Consider the following 17,404-nt stretch of genomic DNA (forward strand, 5'->3'; position numbering starts at 1 on the left):
TCTTTGACCCCAAACTAAGTATTTTCTTTCATTTTCATTGTTCAGTGCACAGAATGCATTATTAACCACTTTGAATTGACTTTAAAAGCCAAAATCAAAGATAAATATTACTGTTCTTCCAAATTGTTTTTGTTTCAATGTTGGTTTATTCACTGGAAAGTATTTGCCGACTTCTGTAGTCTGCACAGGCACTTACTCCTCTGTGACCCCTGTCCTTGATTGTTTCAAGAGTCACTTTTCCCTGCCACGGGGAGGATACCTTGTGTCCCTGTCCAGTTGCTGTGCGGTTCTGGCGTCTGGTGACCTCAGTGAGTTGTCAGCAGACAAATTTGTTAACTGTGTCAAGTAAGGGAATTTGTCCATCTGGTTGTGAGGCCAAGGGTTATTTCAGAGGACAGAAGCTGATCTGAATTCTTTTAATGAAGAAGGAGGTCATCTGCATGTCCTGTGGAAGATGGTTTGGCAGAGCGATCTGGAGAAGCTGGCTCTGCAGTATCCATGTTCTGTTTTTCCAATTAATTGAGAGAGCATATTTTAGCAAAGGATTCCTCAATCCATCCAGTACCCCAAAATACATAAACACAGAAAATGTTGGTGGTTTTCTTTTTTTTTTTTTTTTTTTTTTCCCTTTTCAATATGGATTCATTTATTCTTAAATTCCAAGAAAATACCAAAACCCATCAGTCTATCCTTTAGTCTGGAAGTTTGTATTATTTGGTTTTTTGGGAAGGGCTCCCATATTTTCTTCTCATCTCTCTGGCATTGGATTTGGCTTATCTCACTTTTCTAATGAACCTACATTTTCCAGATAAATGAAAACATAGGGGTCTATTTTTCAAAACTGAAACAGTTGGATTGTCTTTTTGTTTTACTGGGATAAGCATCTATGATGCTCTGGGGAATGGAGAATGATCTAAAATAAGCCTAGCTGCTTTTTGTTGTTTATCTGTTTCTTTTTGCATCTGTCTTAGTATTTATTGCTACCATCTGCGTTTCATTTCAGGTTGTCTAATGTCTCATTCTGCATGTTCTTTGCCTATTCTTTTTACATAGCCTTGGGCTGTAATATCACCATTTGCCTACAAGAGATCCATTTCTATCTGTAACAAAATGAATTGCATTCATCTGTGTAATTCATTTCTAATGAATGCCTTGCTCCTCATTAAACAGTGATTTACCTTTTTTTCCCTTTCCTACACTGTCAACATGAACCATTTTGAGGTCTTGAGGAGAGATGCTAATTTGAGAAAGCAAAAGTCAATGCAACTAAGCACTCATGGGGGCCATCCTCCTTGCTACTTTCCAAAATATTCGTGGGACATGTTGCAGAATAAAATTTGCAGGTGGATAAGAAGACTCAAAATATTTTCCTGTTCATAAGCTCTCGGTGTACAAAGGCAATGCTTGATAGTGTAAATGCAGTTCTCCTTGACACTGCCAGGAGCAAATGAATCTTCTCAGACCTTTTCTGTTCTGCAAGAATTTTACCTATTACAGGCACATTTTGGGAGACTGTACTTGTGCTTCACTGTCCTCTCTCTACCTTTTCAGGAATATTAAAATACTTTAAATGTATTTGCAGATTAATATTTTTAAATACTTAATTTTGAGATACATCAAAATGTTACAGACTTGAAAATAATTTATTTCAAATTTTTAACGAGATGCAGAGATTCATATAAATATTTATTGCCTTTACCAATAGTATCTAAAGGAAAAGGATGAATTCCATTAATTAGTGAAATAGGGTTGCAGAGTAATTTTGTTACAGATTTGATTCTTATGCAACTTTTGTGTAATGCACTTTGAAGCTCTCCAGCAGCATTCTCTTTTCCAGCCCTGCACTTTGCAGAACAGCAGAATCTGCCATGTGTGCAAATAGAGCTGTGCTGCTGACAGATGATGGTTAGAGTATGGGATAAATTACCAAGTTTATTTTCACTTTAACCCTAAGCAGAGTTTGAACTGCAGCAATGGATTATGAATATGAAAATACCATTGGTAAACATAATTTAGAGCAATGCAGGAAGTTTTATCTATAGCCTCTTCAGCTCTTACTTTGGTGCTAGTACAAGCCAGTCATCAACACTTTTGATCGCTTGAATTTAGCTTGGCATTTTTCTGTATTTATTTGTGTGTTGGGCCACCCTGATCCCCAGCTGAAACTCTAGAATTGCCAGTGGGCATCTGTGGATTTACACCATGGACTAATTTGATCATGGTATTATGAGGGGATTGGAGCATGGGAGGTTGGGTTTTTGTAACTGGTCTTGCCTAAGTCGTTTAGTATTTGGAAGTAAGAACACTGATTAATGTAACAAAACCTTATTTTTAATATACGTTTTAGAGGACAAAACTGACCTTGAGAACAGTGTGATGCAGAAGAAAATTAAAATCCCCAAACTCTCTCTCAATCACATAGAAGAAGCTGGGGAAGTTACAGATTATGGGGAAGAAGATGTGGAGCTTAGACACAGTAAGGTACTGAAGTCTTTCTGATGTTTTTTTTCCCTCCTCTCCTTTTTTTATCTTTTTTGTAAGTGCTTAGGGCATATATGAACATCCTAGCTTAAGAATTCCGGGCTTGCTTTTGATCCCCTTAAAACAGTGTGTTTGTTGAAATTGGGTCACATTGTGTGTGGGGGTGGGGTATGGGTTTTCAAAACCCGATTTAAGTGCAATCAGACGTTTTCCTGTGTATACTGTCTGCACAGTGTAACTGCCACCTGGGACTGATGCAACAATGCTCTTCCACTTTGGCTAAAAATGCTTTAAAAGTCGCCAGTACCCAATTGTACCAGCTGTTCTTGGTGGCACTTGTGACACTGCTCACTGCTTGTTTGGAATTGGGAAGGGTGCTTTGAGACTGCCCAACTACAGCTATGACTGAGATGAAGAATTGACAGGACTGAATCCCTCCATTATAACTCCCAGTTGCCTTTTTTGGTTCAAATGCCAGAAACCCACTATGGAAATATATTTCTTTTTTAATATCAAATTATTTCTTTAAAAGTCTGCCAACCTTCAGAATATGATACTGCCCTATGGCTTCATGTGTTTTGCAGCTGCAGGAGTGGTATTAGTACATTTCCTTGTGGTGGGCCAGCTTTTTTTTAATTGTTAATTTTTTTTTTAGAAGACGAATGCAGCAGGTGTAACATCAAATAACTTTGTTTTCTGCCACATTACTCATGGACTGTGGTATGGGAATTTGATAGTGTCAGCTTCTCACCTCTACTCTATGAGCTGCATTTGCTTTCTTTGCAGTTGCTTGGAAATTCAAATGCCTTTTCCTATTTGGCCAGTAAAACTTAGTGACTTTACGTGTACTGTCACATTTAATCCCACTATCCAGGCCCCAGGAAAGTGGTGTGATTTAACTTGTAGGGTTTGTGCAGATGACTGAAGGTAATATTCCACTGCGAGTTCCCAGGTCCTGAAGCCTCTGCAATGCAGTACTAATATAGAAAGAATCAGTTGATAAGGAAGATGAGGCTGGATGATATATTCTGTCTCCAGCTTCAGTGTTTTCAAATCCCTTTCAGTGTTTCCTGATAGTGTTAACTCAGTCACTCGCATCAGGCAGTTGAGTGAACGTGCTGTAGGGATAGTCAGTGAAGGTTTTGTCTCCCAGAGTGTGGGAAGGACAAGCCCTCAGTTCACAGAACAGCTTTGTGCCTGTGCTGCTTTCACCTCTGATGTCGTCACAGGTGACAAACGGAGCACACAGTTCGTTCTTTCTCTTGCTTATCAGAAAATCAATTGCTGTCAGAAATCTGAATGTTAAGGGTAAACGTTAAAGAAAAAGAGATCTAGATCAACTTTTTCAAAAAGAAATTAATGGTACGGAATCAAGTGACCTATATACAATGCCTTTGTAAGTGTTGCACAAATACAGGAAGGCCTTTAACTGCCTCAGAAGTTTGTACATGCATTTATACCTGAGTTACAGCTGCATGTTAGTTGTGCTGCATATTATATCCATAAGAACCTGTTAGGCAAAGTATTTTTGCAGACTGGCTTTGTCTTTGTGTTTTGGAAGACAAGAATATTAACAGTTCCCAAGACTCTCCTAATTTATTTGTTTTTTATTGTAACGTGCAGAGACAAGATGGAAGGAAACAAAGTGAAGGTACACACAAAAGCATTGAAGCAGTTGTTGCTCGCCTTGAAAAACAGAACGGGATGAGTCTCAGTAATACTTCCAGCCCTGAGGAGGCTTTTATGGAGGCTACAGAAGGCATGAACAATATGGACGATGCTGTAGTTCCTCGGATTCTCTATGAGGAATTGCTGAGGAGTTACCAGCAGCAACAGGAAGAGATGAGACACATCCAACAGGAGCTTGAGAGAACGCGGAGACAGCTTGTACAACAGGCAAAGAAGCTAAAGGAGTATGGGGCACTCGTGTCAGAAATGAAAGAGCTCAGAGACTTGAACAGGAGGCTCCAGGATGTACTGCTCCTAAGACTAGGTAGTGGTAAGTGCCGGACTTAAGTGGGACTAGTTTGAATGAATTTTGCAGGTGTGATCAATAGTCATGGAAATGTATTTGAAGAATAGCAGTGGTTGTTAAACCGGACATTGAATGTTAAAAGGGTTTTCTGCTGTGGCTGTACAATATGTGTCGAATTTGTATGCTATGTACGTCTGGGGTTTTCTTTAAAAACTAGAGGTCTTTGTGCTGGTATGGCTGAATCAGAGTTCCATTTTAAGCAGCTGTATTATAAAGAGTCTCTGACCTTCCAATATATGCTGAAAAAGTTAATAAAGCATCATCTGCAAAATATACCAATATGTTCCAGGTTAAAAAAAAAAAAAATAGAAAAGGTGCTGGAATGAATAGTTTGGCTGAAACTAATTTATCCTTTGCAGTTAGGGATTTTGTTTGTTGTTATGTGACTATGTTGCCTTCTATTTTCTGATCCCCCTTCCCATTAGTAGCTTATTAGAATGTGATATATTCCTGAAGTTTTAGCAGTGGCTTTAAATAGCCATGCTGTTTGAAAAACAATGGATTGTTAAAAGCATAATTAAAAAGGCTTTATATTAGTCTCCCGTTTATCAACACTTGTTGCAAAATGCAGGTTTTTGTAATTTGGATTTCAGTTTTAAATATCTTGGGTCAATTGCTCCTTTGTTTGGGTTTATAACAATTATTTAAGCATTATGTTGGAATAAATGGGAAAAAAGACAAAATAAAAAGTTCATCCTTTTCATTGAAGATGGTACCCTTGGAATACCTTCAAAATTTTGACTAATTACATTTATTTGCAATTAGAATGTGGTACTGCTGTGTTGAAGATTTGCTCGGTGACTGAAACTTGGTTGAAATCTATGCATCCAAACTTAGCATGCCATTCTTATGTCTGCTGTTGTTATCTGGAAACTTAATTTTTTTGCATGTCAGTTGGATATTGGCTCTTCTTCTGGACTGGAACGAGTGCATGCAATTTGCATGTGGGTCTGAGTTACCCTCACGTACAGAGCTGGACCTGGGAGAGCATGTGCCTGTGCTGTAGCATGTGTTCAGGTGTGCCCACACCCTTGGAGCCAGGTTCTTGGAGTGTCCCACAACCTAAACTGGGTGTCTGATTGTGAATGCTCATCATTGTTACACTGTGCACAATTAAAATGTCGTTACTTGCCATAAACATTCTAGTTAACTTTCTAAATAAAACTAAATAGGCGAGGTTGCCGCAGCCTGAAAAAGACGATGTGGTTGGCAGGAGATTCCACTGAGCTTTCTGAAATTTTCCTTGGATGGAAAGATGTTTCTTCATCTGCAAGTAGTTAGTTGGAATTTATGGGAATGGAGCACGAGCCAGATGTTGGTAGGCAATGGGGCTGAACAGCGTAAAGTACCTATTTAGTTGGTAGACTAGACAGCAGTTGGAGTGGTGAGACCAGCAGTGAAATGAAGACAGCTACTGAATTCTATCTCTTTTCTTTCACTTTAAGAAAAAGAAGATGCATTTTTTTGCTTCAGCCAAATAAAGAAACCTTAAGAGAAAAAGAGAAAAAAGGAAAAAAAAAAAAAAAAAAAGAAAGAGGAAAAGAAACCCTGGGAAAAAAATACTGAATCTTCTCTAAATATCGGGCATGCATTTCTATTGTATGTATCAGTGTGACAACTGAAAACAAATCTCAATTACGTTGAAAACAAGTTCTTTAAATTTAATCACATACGTGGAAAAATATCAGCTATACAACACTTCCAAAACCAATTCTTTGTTAATATTACTTGTAAGGAACATTGGATGGTAAAGGTGGAATTTGGCCATGCTGGCTATGTCCTTCACAGGGTTTGAATTTCCTAAGACTCAGTGTATTAACTGTTGCTTACTCTGTTGTTTTTCTTTTAGCCTCATTCACAGCAGAGAAACAACCATGTTCTAGAAAGATCAATACAAAACTTATGAATAATTAGCAAGGGAGACAACTTCAGCATGTTCTAAATTAGAAAGTCTGATGACAGTATGAAAAAGTACTACTTTTAATCAAGAATAGATACGTAAAGACTTTTTTAGTCTTCCTTACTTTTCCAGCTTATAAATGAGGTATGTTTGGGTATGTGAATAATCTCTGAAAATTGTTCTGAAAATAAATTACATCCTGAATTCATCTGCAGTTGCAGTGATCTCTTAAACCTAGAGTTTCAAATTACATGTAATTTATGTTACACTGCACTTCTAGCAGGCTGGACTTAATGCAAACTAATTGCATTTCTGTTTCACCTTAGAGACTTGTGATTTCTTTGCATGAGATGACAGCTGGTTTGTGCTGATGAATTGCAGCTGTGGGAAATGCTTGCCTGTTGCCATTTTAAACTTGCAGATCAAATATAGAACAGTCTCTTGAGCTAATGTGCAGTCAAGTAGTCAGTCTCCTAATTTCCCATCAACACGCTGAATTCAGTGAGGATCTGGAAGTCAATGCATTGTACTTGAGACTTAGGCATTCAGCTCTCCTACTAAACTGGAGCCACTTTTGTGGCAGAAGTGAGGAGGTTCATCTTCCTCATGGTGACACCAAATTGCTCTTTGTCACAAAAGGGCCTTGGAGGCAGCTGTGGCAAACTACAGCAGTGAAATCAGTACTGATCCATGGAGAAATGCTTTATATCATCTTTATGATATTTGTATATTATTTCCAGGCACATCTCTTTGTGGTGGAGGCAGGCATTTCACCAGGGCTCTAGGGACCCGAGGAGTGGAAAAATGGGATGACTATTGTAGAAAAGGTTATGGTGTCCCTCTTGAGCTCCTGGAATAATGGGTGCAGCCTCTTGCCTTGCCCATGTGGGGAGCTGGAAGCCCTACAGCTGTAGGCCTTTGCAGTTTGTTTTGTTGCACCTGAAAACACACCTAATTGGCTCTCTTTTTATCAATAGAGAGTAAGATAATTTAAATAATTAGATAACTGACTCTCCCCTGTAGGGACTTTTAATAGCCCTTGGATTGCAAAAGAACTTCAATAACTTCTTTAAAAATAGCTGTCTCAAAGGCAAGATCTGTGCCATTTCCTGTGGCTGGAAATATGGTCAGAAGTACTGAAGTTCTATAAGGATAATGCTTGTCTGTTTTTAGCTCCCTGATAATTTCTTCAATTTCATGTTAGATTGCTGAGAATTAGTGTTGCTCCAAAGTCAGGTGGTATATTCACATTCATTCAGAAACATTGATTCATCAGCATGTGCACACAGACCCCCAAGGTTTTTTATTTTTAATCCCAGTTAATTTCAGTGGTCCAGTATACAGTGTCTTGGGACTGACACCAGAGTAGGGAGAATAAAATGGGATTTGTGTCTTATCACATGTCAGGAATTACTGTTTTTCAGCTTTTCTACATTTGTTTGGCTTTTTGTGTTAAAAAAAAAAAAAGCTCAAGGTTTCTATCAAGTACAGAAAATACCAATATTATCACTTCTCAGACTTATGTTGTTTTGTTTCAAATTCTGGTAGACCATATGCAAAAATTTACTGCTTACAAATGTATGCTGACTACTTTATCAGTCAATTTGTTTTCACTTTCTTACTAATTTCAGGAGTAGCATGTAGCCTAAGATGTATTTTTGAGGAAAAGGGATAGTAAAGGGAAGCCTTCTACCTCTTCATCCTGATTTGTTTGCTGGCCTCTTGGATATTCTAAAAAACCACAGTCAGAAGAGGAAAGATTTTGCAATAAAACATTTGTTTCCTTTTCGCATTCTGAAAATCGTCTTTTTTTGTTTTTCCCTGATTTTCCTTATTACATAAGGGCTGTCATTGTTAAGCCTTTAGATGGAGGTATATATTTCTATATGTTCTATTAGTCATCTTTAAAATAAGATGCAGAGGGGAAGAGCTTGGAGTGTGGTGAATGGGGCACACTGCTCTGGCAGGCAGGCAGGAGTGCAGGTTGCATGTGCAATCCCAGCCTGCAGGGTTGAAAATGCAGAGTTTAGTGGCTGTGGAAGAGGCTGTGGAGACTCCCTGGTTAAAGGCAGGTTTCTGTTTGGGAATAAAAAATCAGGATATAAAAAAGAGATTTTAAAGGCTTTCTTTTGGTGACTTCTAAGCAAGTAGTTAAAGCATGAATTGGAGCAGAGGTATTCTGACCTGTGAGAGCTGTGGTTGTTGTGGACTTTAATCAGCTTTTTCCTTGGGGAAGCTCTGGAAACCAAATTCCAGCTGTGTCAATATATGACTAAAAACAGTAAAAGGCTTCTAAATAGGGAATAGTAAAAGTGTTTAAAGGGAAATAAACGTTTCCTGCTAGGAAGAAGGTGGTTATACTTAGGTGTCTTTCTCAAAGTGACTTTCAAAGTGTAAGAAAATAGCCCTTTGTTGAAGAATGTAAAGTAACTGCTTCAGAGATGACTTCTTAAGGTCACACTGGCAATTACATCCTTGCATCTGCTTGTTCAGCTGTGCCCATGCTGTGGGCAGGCTTTGGGAGCTTTTACCAGTCCAGGTCTTCCCCCAGTCTCAATCAGCTTTACAGTCTCGAGTTTAGGAAGTCCAGTTTGTCTTGGCTGTACTATTGTATATTCATTCATAGAGGTGTTTACTAAGATCACTGTGAAATTATAATGCAAATGGGATATTTTGTGATTTCTCTGTTTGTGCCATGCTTGCACTGGGGCTGGCTCTTAAGACCCTCTTGTTGGTAGCACTGCAGCGTAGGATTGTCTGAGTTGCCAAGACAACTTTTAGTCATTGGTGAGCGTGGAGTGGCAGCCAGCTGAGAACATTGAGCTGGCTCTGTAGGTGTAGGATAAGCTATAGGATAAATGTCAAATGCTGACAACGGAGGAAGCGCTGCTATTGCTGTATAATAATCTCTAAATGAAACTGCACAAAGTAGGAGGGATGAATGCTGTGCTTGTTCCAGGCACAGGAACTATTTAAGATGCGTGACTAAGACCTGAGTTGTGGTGCCAGCGTGACTTGCAGAGTTGGATCAGCTCAGGGCTGGGTCTGTGTGCACAAACACTGAGCAGGGAGCTGAGGGGTGACCTGATGATCGAGTTGTCGCTGGCTGAACATATCAGGGTTGGGCTGCAGAGTGGTGCAGTGCTCTCAGCACCAGCCTGGGACAATCTAGCACTGACAAGTGGGTGAGTTTATCTTTAGAGTTCTGGACATGGGGTATTTCCATGGTGTCCAGAGTCTAACCGTGCTGTGCTGTGGAGCCACCGGCCCTGCATGGAACTTCAGTGCCTGCTGGAGCTTCTTGGGATCCTAGAGCCACACATCAAGGGACACTGATAGGCTTGGGAACATAGCCTAGGCTTCTGGTGGAACCCCTGCAATGAATGGAGTCAGGAAATCCAGCTCACAAATCACTTTTAGTTTGTTCTTCTGCCCTTTTAGGAACATTTTATATCTTCGATCTGGAAAAGAAAGTTGATGACTAACAAAATAACTATTCCTCTTTAAAGTCTCAAACATATGCTTAGTAGTGTTCCATGTTTAATTTCTGCATAATTAATTTTATTTTAAAAATTGAAATCAGTGTTGGATGAATTGGACAATCAAATTTTAATTTATATGGGGTTTTTTAACCTTTGATATTCTTTCTGTGCATGATACTCCAGCATAAGGAGCCTAAGTCTGTTTCCTTCGTAGCATTTCTGCAGATCCTCCCTATTTTTATACACCTCTGTTACACCTAAAGAGATTTTGGATTTCTATAATATTTGTAATTCTGTGTGGATAATTTATGTAATTATCACAGTAAATTATGCAGGTTCCTATGCAACTATATGGCAATTCTTATTTGAAGAATTACTATTGTTGCTTTTGGTTTATAATTTCAGTGTCATTTTAACATAATTTCCTTAGTGTGCATTGAAGAAATCTTACCCATATCTGTAATTGTCCTTATGCTTTAGGAATAAAATTAAACACTTAAATTAAAATTAAACATTTTAATGTTTATAAAGCAGGAATACTTATCCTGCTTTTAGTTACTGATGTTCAGAAGTAGGGTTTTGCTTTAGATTACTTCTAACATTAAAATGAACATGACTAATATGTTATTTTATGCTAATCATGGGTGATGAAGGGATTGATTTCATGTTCTCTGGGATAGCAGACAGCTCTCTTTTCTTAACTGTCTAGGACCTGCCATTGAGGTTGAAAAAGTAAAACCTGAATCAATTGAGCCTGAACCTGAGGTACAGAAGACCTTCAGTGAGGAAGCAAATACATCAACGTACTACCCTGCCCCTGTTCCAGTAATGGACAAGTATATTCTCGAGAATGGAAAGGTATTTTATATTAAATATAGCATGAGTCATTTTTAAATGTCCATCTGGTGATGTTCTTGTGGAATTTTCATTGATTGTGGGGGTTTTGCATGGTAGCAGCTTGTAGAAGCTTCCTCAGTTTTCATGAAGGTGTGCAGTTATGCTGAGGAGAATTGTGAAGTTACACAGATATGAAGAGCATAGAACAATATCCTCAGTGGTGAGAGCACTGAATGATGTGCAACATGAGGAATATAGTTATTAAATAAATATTCATGCAGAGGCAAATTGACATAGTCTTCAGTTGGTGGCATCCATAAATACACCAGATATTGACCAAAGTCAGTAAACCCACGTTATAAAGTTACAGGAGTCTACTTAACCAAAGTACTTCTTCCTAAAGGGTTTTTAGTGTTTATAATGTGCTGTAGTCATATTGCAGAGAAGCCCTCATGTTTGGGTTGGAGTGCAGGAGGTAGTTATGAACCCTGGAAGTAAAATGGTCTCCCTTGCTGCTGGTAGGAGCATTGCCACTGAATTGAGCTGATGTAGTGCTACTTTCCAGAGACTTTGTGAAGTTGCTGAAATACCATCTAGCTCTAGTTTGCCAGGAGCTGACTGAGAGCTTTTCAGATTTCAGCCTGTTTAACACATTAACTGCTCATCTACCTAGGCCTGCTTTTACAGCTGTTTTCATTATCATTAAATACATGTGATGTTTCCTAAACAAAACTGTAATTCCTTCAGAACTGCCTGTGCAGATCCTGTTTCTTGGTGTATAGAGATGCATTTGGTACCCTAATCTGAGAATCTTTAGGGAGGAAGCATCCATTCCAACTTTGCTGTGAAGTGGAATTACTGATGGAATATAGCATGAAACTGCGTTTTCAGATTTGTGTTAAAAGATTGACTGTACAATGTCTGTCCCTCTTGAGGAAGAATTCAACATTATCCTTGGGGACAGAATGTATGTGAAAAATAGTAGAATCTTGACAGTTTGACAGGTATTTGGTTCAGATAGATTTTCTTGCCTAATATATTTAAATATGTCCTTTGCTTGATTATTTTGTGTAAATTTGTGCAATGAGTACTTAGGGTGTATTACTGTGTGAGTTTCCTCTACCTCCAGGGTGTATTACTGTGTGAGTTTCCTCTACCTCCTTCTCTTCCACTTAAGGTCTTTGGGATAGGGCACATCCTTCAGTATTTGTATGCAGCTTTTCCTGCACCCTTTTTTCATCTGTCAGCTTCTTGGCGCTTCTTTTGCTGAAGTTTTCTGTCTTTACAGATATTAGTATCTCTTTAATTTTCTTTTTGTAATTTTACTTCTTGGTTTGCCTATTTAATGGGTCTACAGCCAGCTCAGATGCCAAAAATGTGAATTAATAATGTATTTGGAGTCTTGGAGGGTAGTTTTCTTCAGTTTTCCTTGTTTATGGCTTTATTTCAGTATTCCTTTATTGATATGCACCACTAGAGTAGTTGAAGTACTTTTTTTCCAAATCTTACCCTTTGTGGCACCAGATTTGATCTTAGTAGGATTCTTTCAGAGCAGATAAATCTCTTCCCTCCAGAGGGAAAACAGAGTCACTGAAAAAGAGCCTATGGCATTCATTTAAAGAAAAAGAAGAAAGAAAGAAAAAATCCAGAGTTCATCATCGGAGACCCGTTTTAGATCTGTTGCAGATGTTAGCACAGGCACGCTGGTGAGCGTTGCTTTGAATTCGCTGCCGTCTCTGATGCGTTGTGCTTGAAGGTTGATCCCACAGTTGCTGAAATTGGGAGTAAATTTCCCATTGATTTCATCCAGACAAGAATCTGGCTCATGGGGCAGCTCTTCCAGCAAGAGAGGAATGTCTTCTGAGTGTGGAGTTCAGTGAGCTTCCCGGAGCTTTGGGGCTGATAGGAAACAGTACCGGGCCTGTTGTGGAGAGGTAAACTGAGACACAGGCAGATTGAATTCCTCACCCTAACAGGGCTAGAAATAGAAAATGGAGATGTAAGATTGCTGTGGCTGTGGCTGTCTGTCACATAGTTGCTTTTGCCATAGGTGTTTCATACCAGCAATTGCTTTTTTAATAAATGAAGCTTGTTAAAAGAAGAGATGATTTGTGTGAAGCGTAAATATTAAAAATACTTCCTGTAACTTGTTCTTTTCTTTTGAGTAACTTCAAGCTAATGAATAATGTAGTAGCTTAAGAGACTAAATCTTTGGCAAAGGCGAACCCTAATTTTGGCAGAGAAGAATTGGATTTCTGATGAAATACAACAGTCCCTACAACTAATGTAATACAGACATCCAAAATTTGCTATGTCACAACATTTCTAATCTTAGTTATTTTCTAGGTAACTTTCAGACATTTTCCTGGAGAACTTTTCCAAGATCTAACCAGAAATAACTGAATTTAAAAATGCACTGAAATTATTTTCTGAGCACAGACTGCTCACTGCTCATTGAAATTGCCTTACTAAATATAAAGAGAGCACCAAAAAAAGTTTGCCTTTTTAAAAATAATTTATGAAGAGGCTCAACAACAGAGAAAAAAGAAAAAAAAAGGGGTGTTTGTGTTGTGGTTGTTAGTAGTTTAATTTCTGTCCATGCAGACTTGTGAAAAGCTTCCTAGAATCCCTTTAGTGCAGAAGATTCTGCAGGAGGCAGCTTGCTGTATGGTTTTATGCTTTAAGGAAGGTAGAGTTTACTTTTTTTTAATATAACACAGCTTTTAGTCAAACCAGTCATATTACTCTATTTAAGTTTTTAAACATCTAGTTGCTTTTGAAGGATGCCGTTGTAATAAAAAATTTCTTGGGGTTATAGTCCTCATTAATAATTAAAGCAGGTTTCCATTTAAAGGAAAAAGGGTATTCAGTTGAATACAGGCAGTAAAATGTTTGGTATATAAAATTTTACAGTAGCTGTGTCCAATTTTCATTGCATTTAATGGGACTTCTGTGATACGGCTCAGATTTGTATGGGTAGCAGGCACAGTTTATGTAAAGCCAGATGAAATGAGTAAAACCACAGAAAACTAACAGCAGAGCAGTTAAGGCAAACAGTCTTCTGATGCAGTTTTGCTGTGGGATTTTGTTGATAGCTTTTTTTTTCATCATAAGAAGGTCAAAAGTTAGTTTTAAGTGTTAAGTGTTAATGTTGCAGAAAGAACCCCCATTGGACCAGATCTAATCAAAACTAGATTTTGGATATGTAGCAATCCAGTTGTTTGGTATGTTGCACTTGTCCAGATTGTCTGAAGGTAAGTGCAGTGAGCTCTGATCAGCAGCTGGGAGCTGTAGGTCACACCTTAGCTTGTTATGATGAGAGCAAGCGTGTGTCCCAGTGAGTAGAGTCCATCACCACGTGAACAAAGCTTCTGTGTGCAGAGGTAGTTCAGGAGTCTGCACTGTACTCCAGGAACTGGAGCATGGACATGTAGGGTACAAAGTATTCCTGGTTCCATGCAGGGCCAGCGTGTGTGTGCTGGTTGCACTTGAGTCAGACTTGTGCTGGTTACTCATGGAGTTGCCTCTGTGCTGGTGCTGGAAGGTGTCCTGAGTGTCAGGGCTGTCAGCTCAAACACGCAGTGGCAGCCTAAGGATGGTGCTCGGATTCTTGTCCGGCATTTGTCTTAAGACTGGAGCACTGGGAATCTTGTGGGGGGAGATATAGGGTAGCCCTGTGGGAGACAACCAAGCACAGTCAGTGCTGAGCAAGGCTAATAAGCAAAACCAGACTTGAGCATCTTCCTTATGGAGACTCTCCAGTGGCTTCACACTGCATTTCCCAGTACTTGTATTATCCTGCTTTACTACTTCAGTGAAATACCTCGACTTCCCATTGTTCAGATAATGGAAAGTTTATGATGTTGCTGCAATGGGTCATTGCCTAACCACAAAACAGTATTCATGTGGTGCATTTACATTGATCGTACATGATAGACACACTTTGTGTTAGAACTGGAAGTTTTACAAAGCTTCCAAACTCTCCTGGCTTATATTGAAATTGGAGCTCTCGAAATCCTTTCTCCCCTTCCAGTTACTTCAAACAATCAGTCTGGGTCTTGCCAACAGGTACAGAATGCAATTTAGGAAGTAATTCTGTCTCTACTGCCTCTGGAATATGCTTTTGGCTAAAAGTCTATTTTAGCCTAAGGGAAATGTTTCATCTTGCTCCTGAATTAGGCTGGTGCAATTGCTTGGTTTATATGCTCTGCATAATTATATAATACTGGATGTGTTTACTGTTTCCTTCTTCGATCTCTGTTCCTGACCACAGTCTTTGAAGAGAGAGGTTATGTGGGGGGGAAAAGTAGGGATTACTAAAAGGAACTATATTATATATTGAGGTTGACTTGAACTCCCTGACCCACAAAGTTGGAAGAGTTTCAGAGTTAGGCAAAATGGATTTGTTCAGCCCTAATTACTGTTATTTTAGTTCCTAATATTAATGTTCCTACAGCACTTGGATACTGTTGTGTGCTACATACCATAGATAAGTTGTTATTATTACTACCTTCTAGGTCCATCTTGGCAGTGGAATTTGGGTAGATGAGGAGAAATGGCACCAGCTGCAAGTAACACAAGGAGATTCAAAGTATACAAAAAATCTAGCGGTTATGATTTGGGGAACAGATGTTCTCAAGAACAGAAGTGTCACAGGAGTTGCAACCAAAAAAAAGAAAGATGCCGTTCCCAAGCCACCTCTCTCACCTCACAAATTAAGCATTGTCAGAGGTAGGTTATTTGAAAACTTTTGCTTCCTGCTTTGGAGTTTAACCATTAATCACCGAGTTGAAAGATGCTTCTTTTCAGCTCATTTAAAATTAACTGATTAAAAACTGTAATTCAGATTGCTATTGCATTGTGAAGTGCATACATACCCAGGAACAGTAAAACACATTGCAATAGCTGTGCACAGTGCAGGCCTCCACAGCTGAAGAGTTGTACATTGACTTCAGTAAGGTTTGAAAAGATCATCACTTTAGACCACTTGCAGGGCAGGACTCTTGAGCCTGGAGAACAACATGTTTTTCTAGAATGCATTTGTAACATGCTGTTTTTTTTAAGTGCATATATTCCTTTAAACAAGACTGAGAGTAGCTTTACGACATTCTTTTATCCAGAACATAACCAGCTCTGGCATGAGGCACAGAAACCATTATAGCTGTGACTATAAAAATACGCATACCTTCAAAGGCAAGAAAGAATAGTTCTACCCTTTTAAGTGAAGAAAATGGAAGTAGTAAAAATTAATTGTTGCACTTGAATTGGAATTTGGACAGGAAGTGTAAATCGCTGACCTCATCTGGTAGGGAAAATTGCAATGACACTTTCAGTAACTGCAAGCCTGAGTCCATGTGTGTAGTACTTTGAGAGAGTGGAGGCTTTCTCCTTTATTTAAACTGAATAGTGAATTTCAGTCCCTTTGTATCATCATGCCTGTGTTGCATCATTTCTGTCTCTCTTGGTATTTCAGGCTTCTTTTTAAGTCAGAACTGAATTGTTTCCTCATGGAATACATACTGAAATTGGATTTTTAGGTTTTGTGTCCATACTAAATTGCAGTAGGGCTGAAAGAAACCGCCCCATTTGGTAGAGCTTCATTATTCTGCATTTCCTGTTCTTAGTTGCTATGTGCTCTTAACTGAGACCTCATTAAGAGGTGGTGTAATTGCCCATGAAAGTACCATGTTTTGGAGTCAGAAATACGGTTCCTCTCTGAGTGTGTGCGTGTGTCTGCGTCTGTGTTGTGTGGGGAGAAATTGGAAACTTATCTCCGTACTGTCATCTTTCTTAGTTTACAAGAAATGAGTAAAGGACGTGGGGTTTTTTTTCAGTAAGCTGCTTCAGGATTATATGTGGAAGTGGAAGCTGTTCCATGCTGATTTTCTAGCTCTGTCCGGGGTCTCTAGGTACAATCCTTACACATGTAGCTGAGCAATGATGTACTGGCCACATAAGGAATCCACTCTGTGGCGGTGGCTCTCCCAGATGGGAAGCAGAATTGGTTGCCCTGGTGTGTGTTTACAGGCACGTAGCACAAGGGGGTTATTTTCCACTGGCCCATTGCAATGTGGTTTCCAGTTTCCCTGCTGGAGGCTTTTGCTCCTCAGTGCTGCTGGCAAGGTTGTTTCTGTAAGAATTTTCTCTTCTACTTTTGTCAGGGCTGCTCTGTATTGCTCGAGCTATTTAAATGGCAGCTTTCTTCTAACTTCCTTGTTTTGGCTACAGTGAGTTGGGGAGTATGCTCCAACAGGTACATGATGAGAGGCAGATGGGGCCCTTCCCTTTCTTCTCTTCCATACCTTTACACTCATCAGCAATTCAGCTCTTCCCTATTTCCTTGTTTTTCTGTGTTTTCTGTCATACTTCTGCTTCAAGCCTCAACCCTCATTTGAATTCAACTGTTACATGCCCTGGTTTTCCATGTTCCTCTTTTTAGTGTTTCCTTCACCTTGTGTCTGATTTCCCTTTTGTTAGACTCCAGCCTGTACAATCTCCTCTTGAACCAGTTAATCTGCATGGCCAATGTTGGAGGTGTCAGGCTGCCTGTACCAGTGGGACTGGGTAGTTCATAACCATGACTTTCCATGTTGTCATGTCCTTTGCGTCAGTGTTAGCAGGTCTTGCCCCACCATGGAGAAGAAAGCAAAACAAAACAAACAAATGACC

General features: G+C 39.2%; 2 protein-coding genes across 3 annotated transcripts in view; both read left to right on the forward strand.

The window, feature by feature from the left end:
* Positions 1-17,404, forward strand: part of AGBL4 (AGBL carboxypeptidase 4) — an 856,716-nt gene that overhangs the window by 536,750 nt on the left and 302,562 nt on the right. The window lies entirely within an intron of this gene.
* BEND5 (BEN domain containing 5) overlaps positions 1-17,404 on the forward strand; it is a 30,938-nt gene that overhangs the window by 11,471 nt on the left and 2,063 nt on the right. The window contains exons 2-5 of one of the 2 annotated variants that reach the window (XM_050977700.1): positions 2,348-2,481; positions 4,105-4,474; positions 10,608-10,756; positions 15,253-15,466. In XM_050977700.1, the coding sequence (XP_050833657.1) occupies positions 2,348-2,481; positions 4,105-4,474; positions 10,608-10,756; positions 15,253-15,466 (867 nt within the window). Of the gene's footprint in view, positions 1-2,347; positions 2,482-4,104; positions 4,481-10,607; positions 10,757-15,252; positions 15,467-17,404 lie in introns of both variants that reach the window. The other variant, XM_050977699.1, reaches the window with a different exon arrangement.

This window comes from Serinus canaria, chromosome 8 (assembly GCF_022539315.1).
Source record: "Serinus canaria isolate serCan28SL12 chromosome 8, serCan2020, whole genome shotgun sequence".
NCBI lineage: Eukaryota > Metazoa > Chordata > Aves > Passeriformes > Fringillidae > Serinus > Serinus canaria.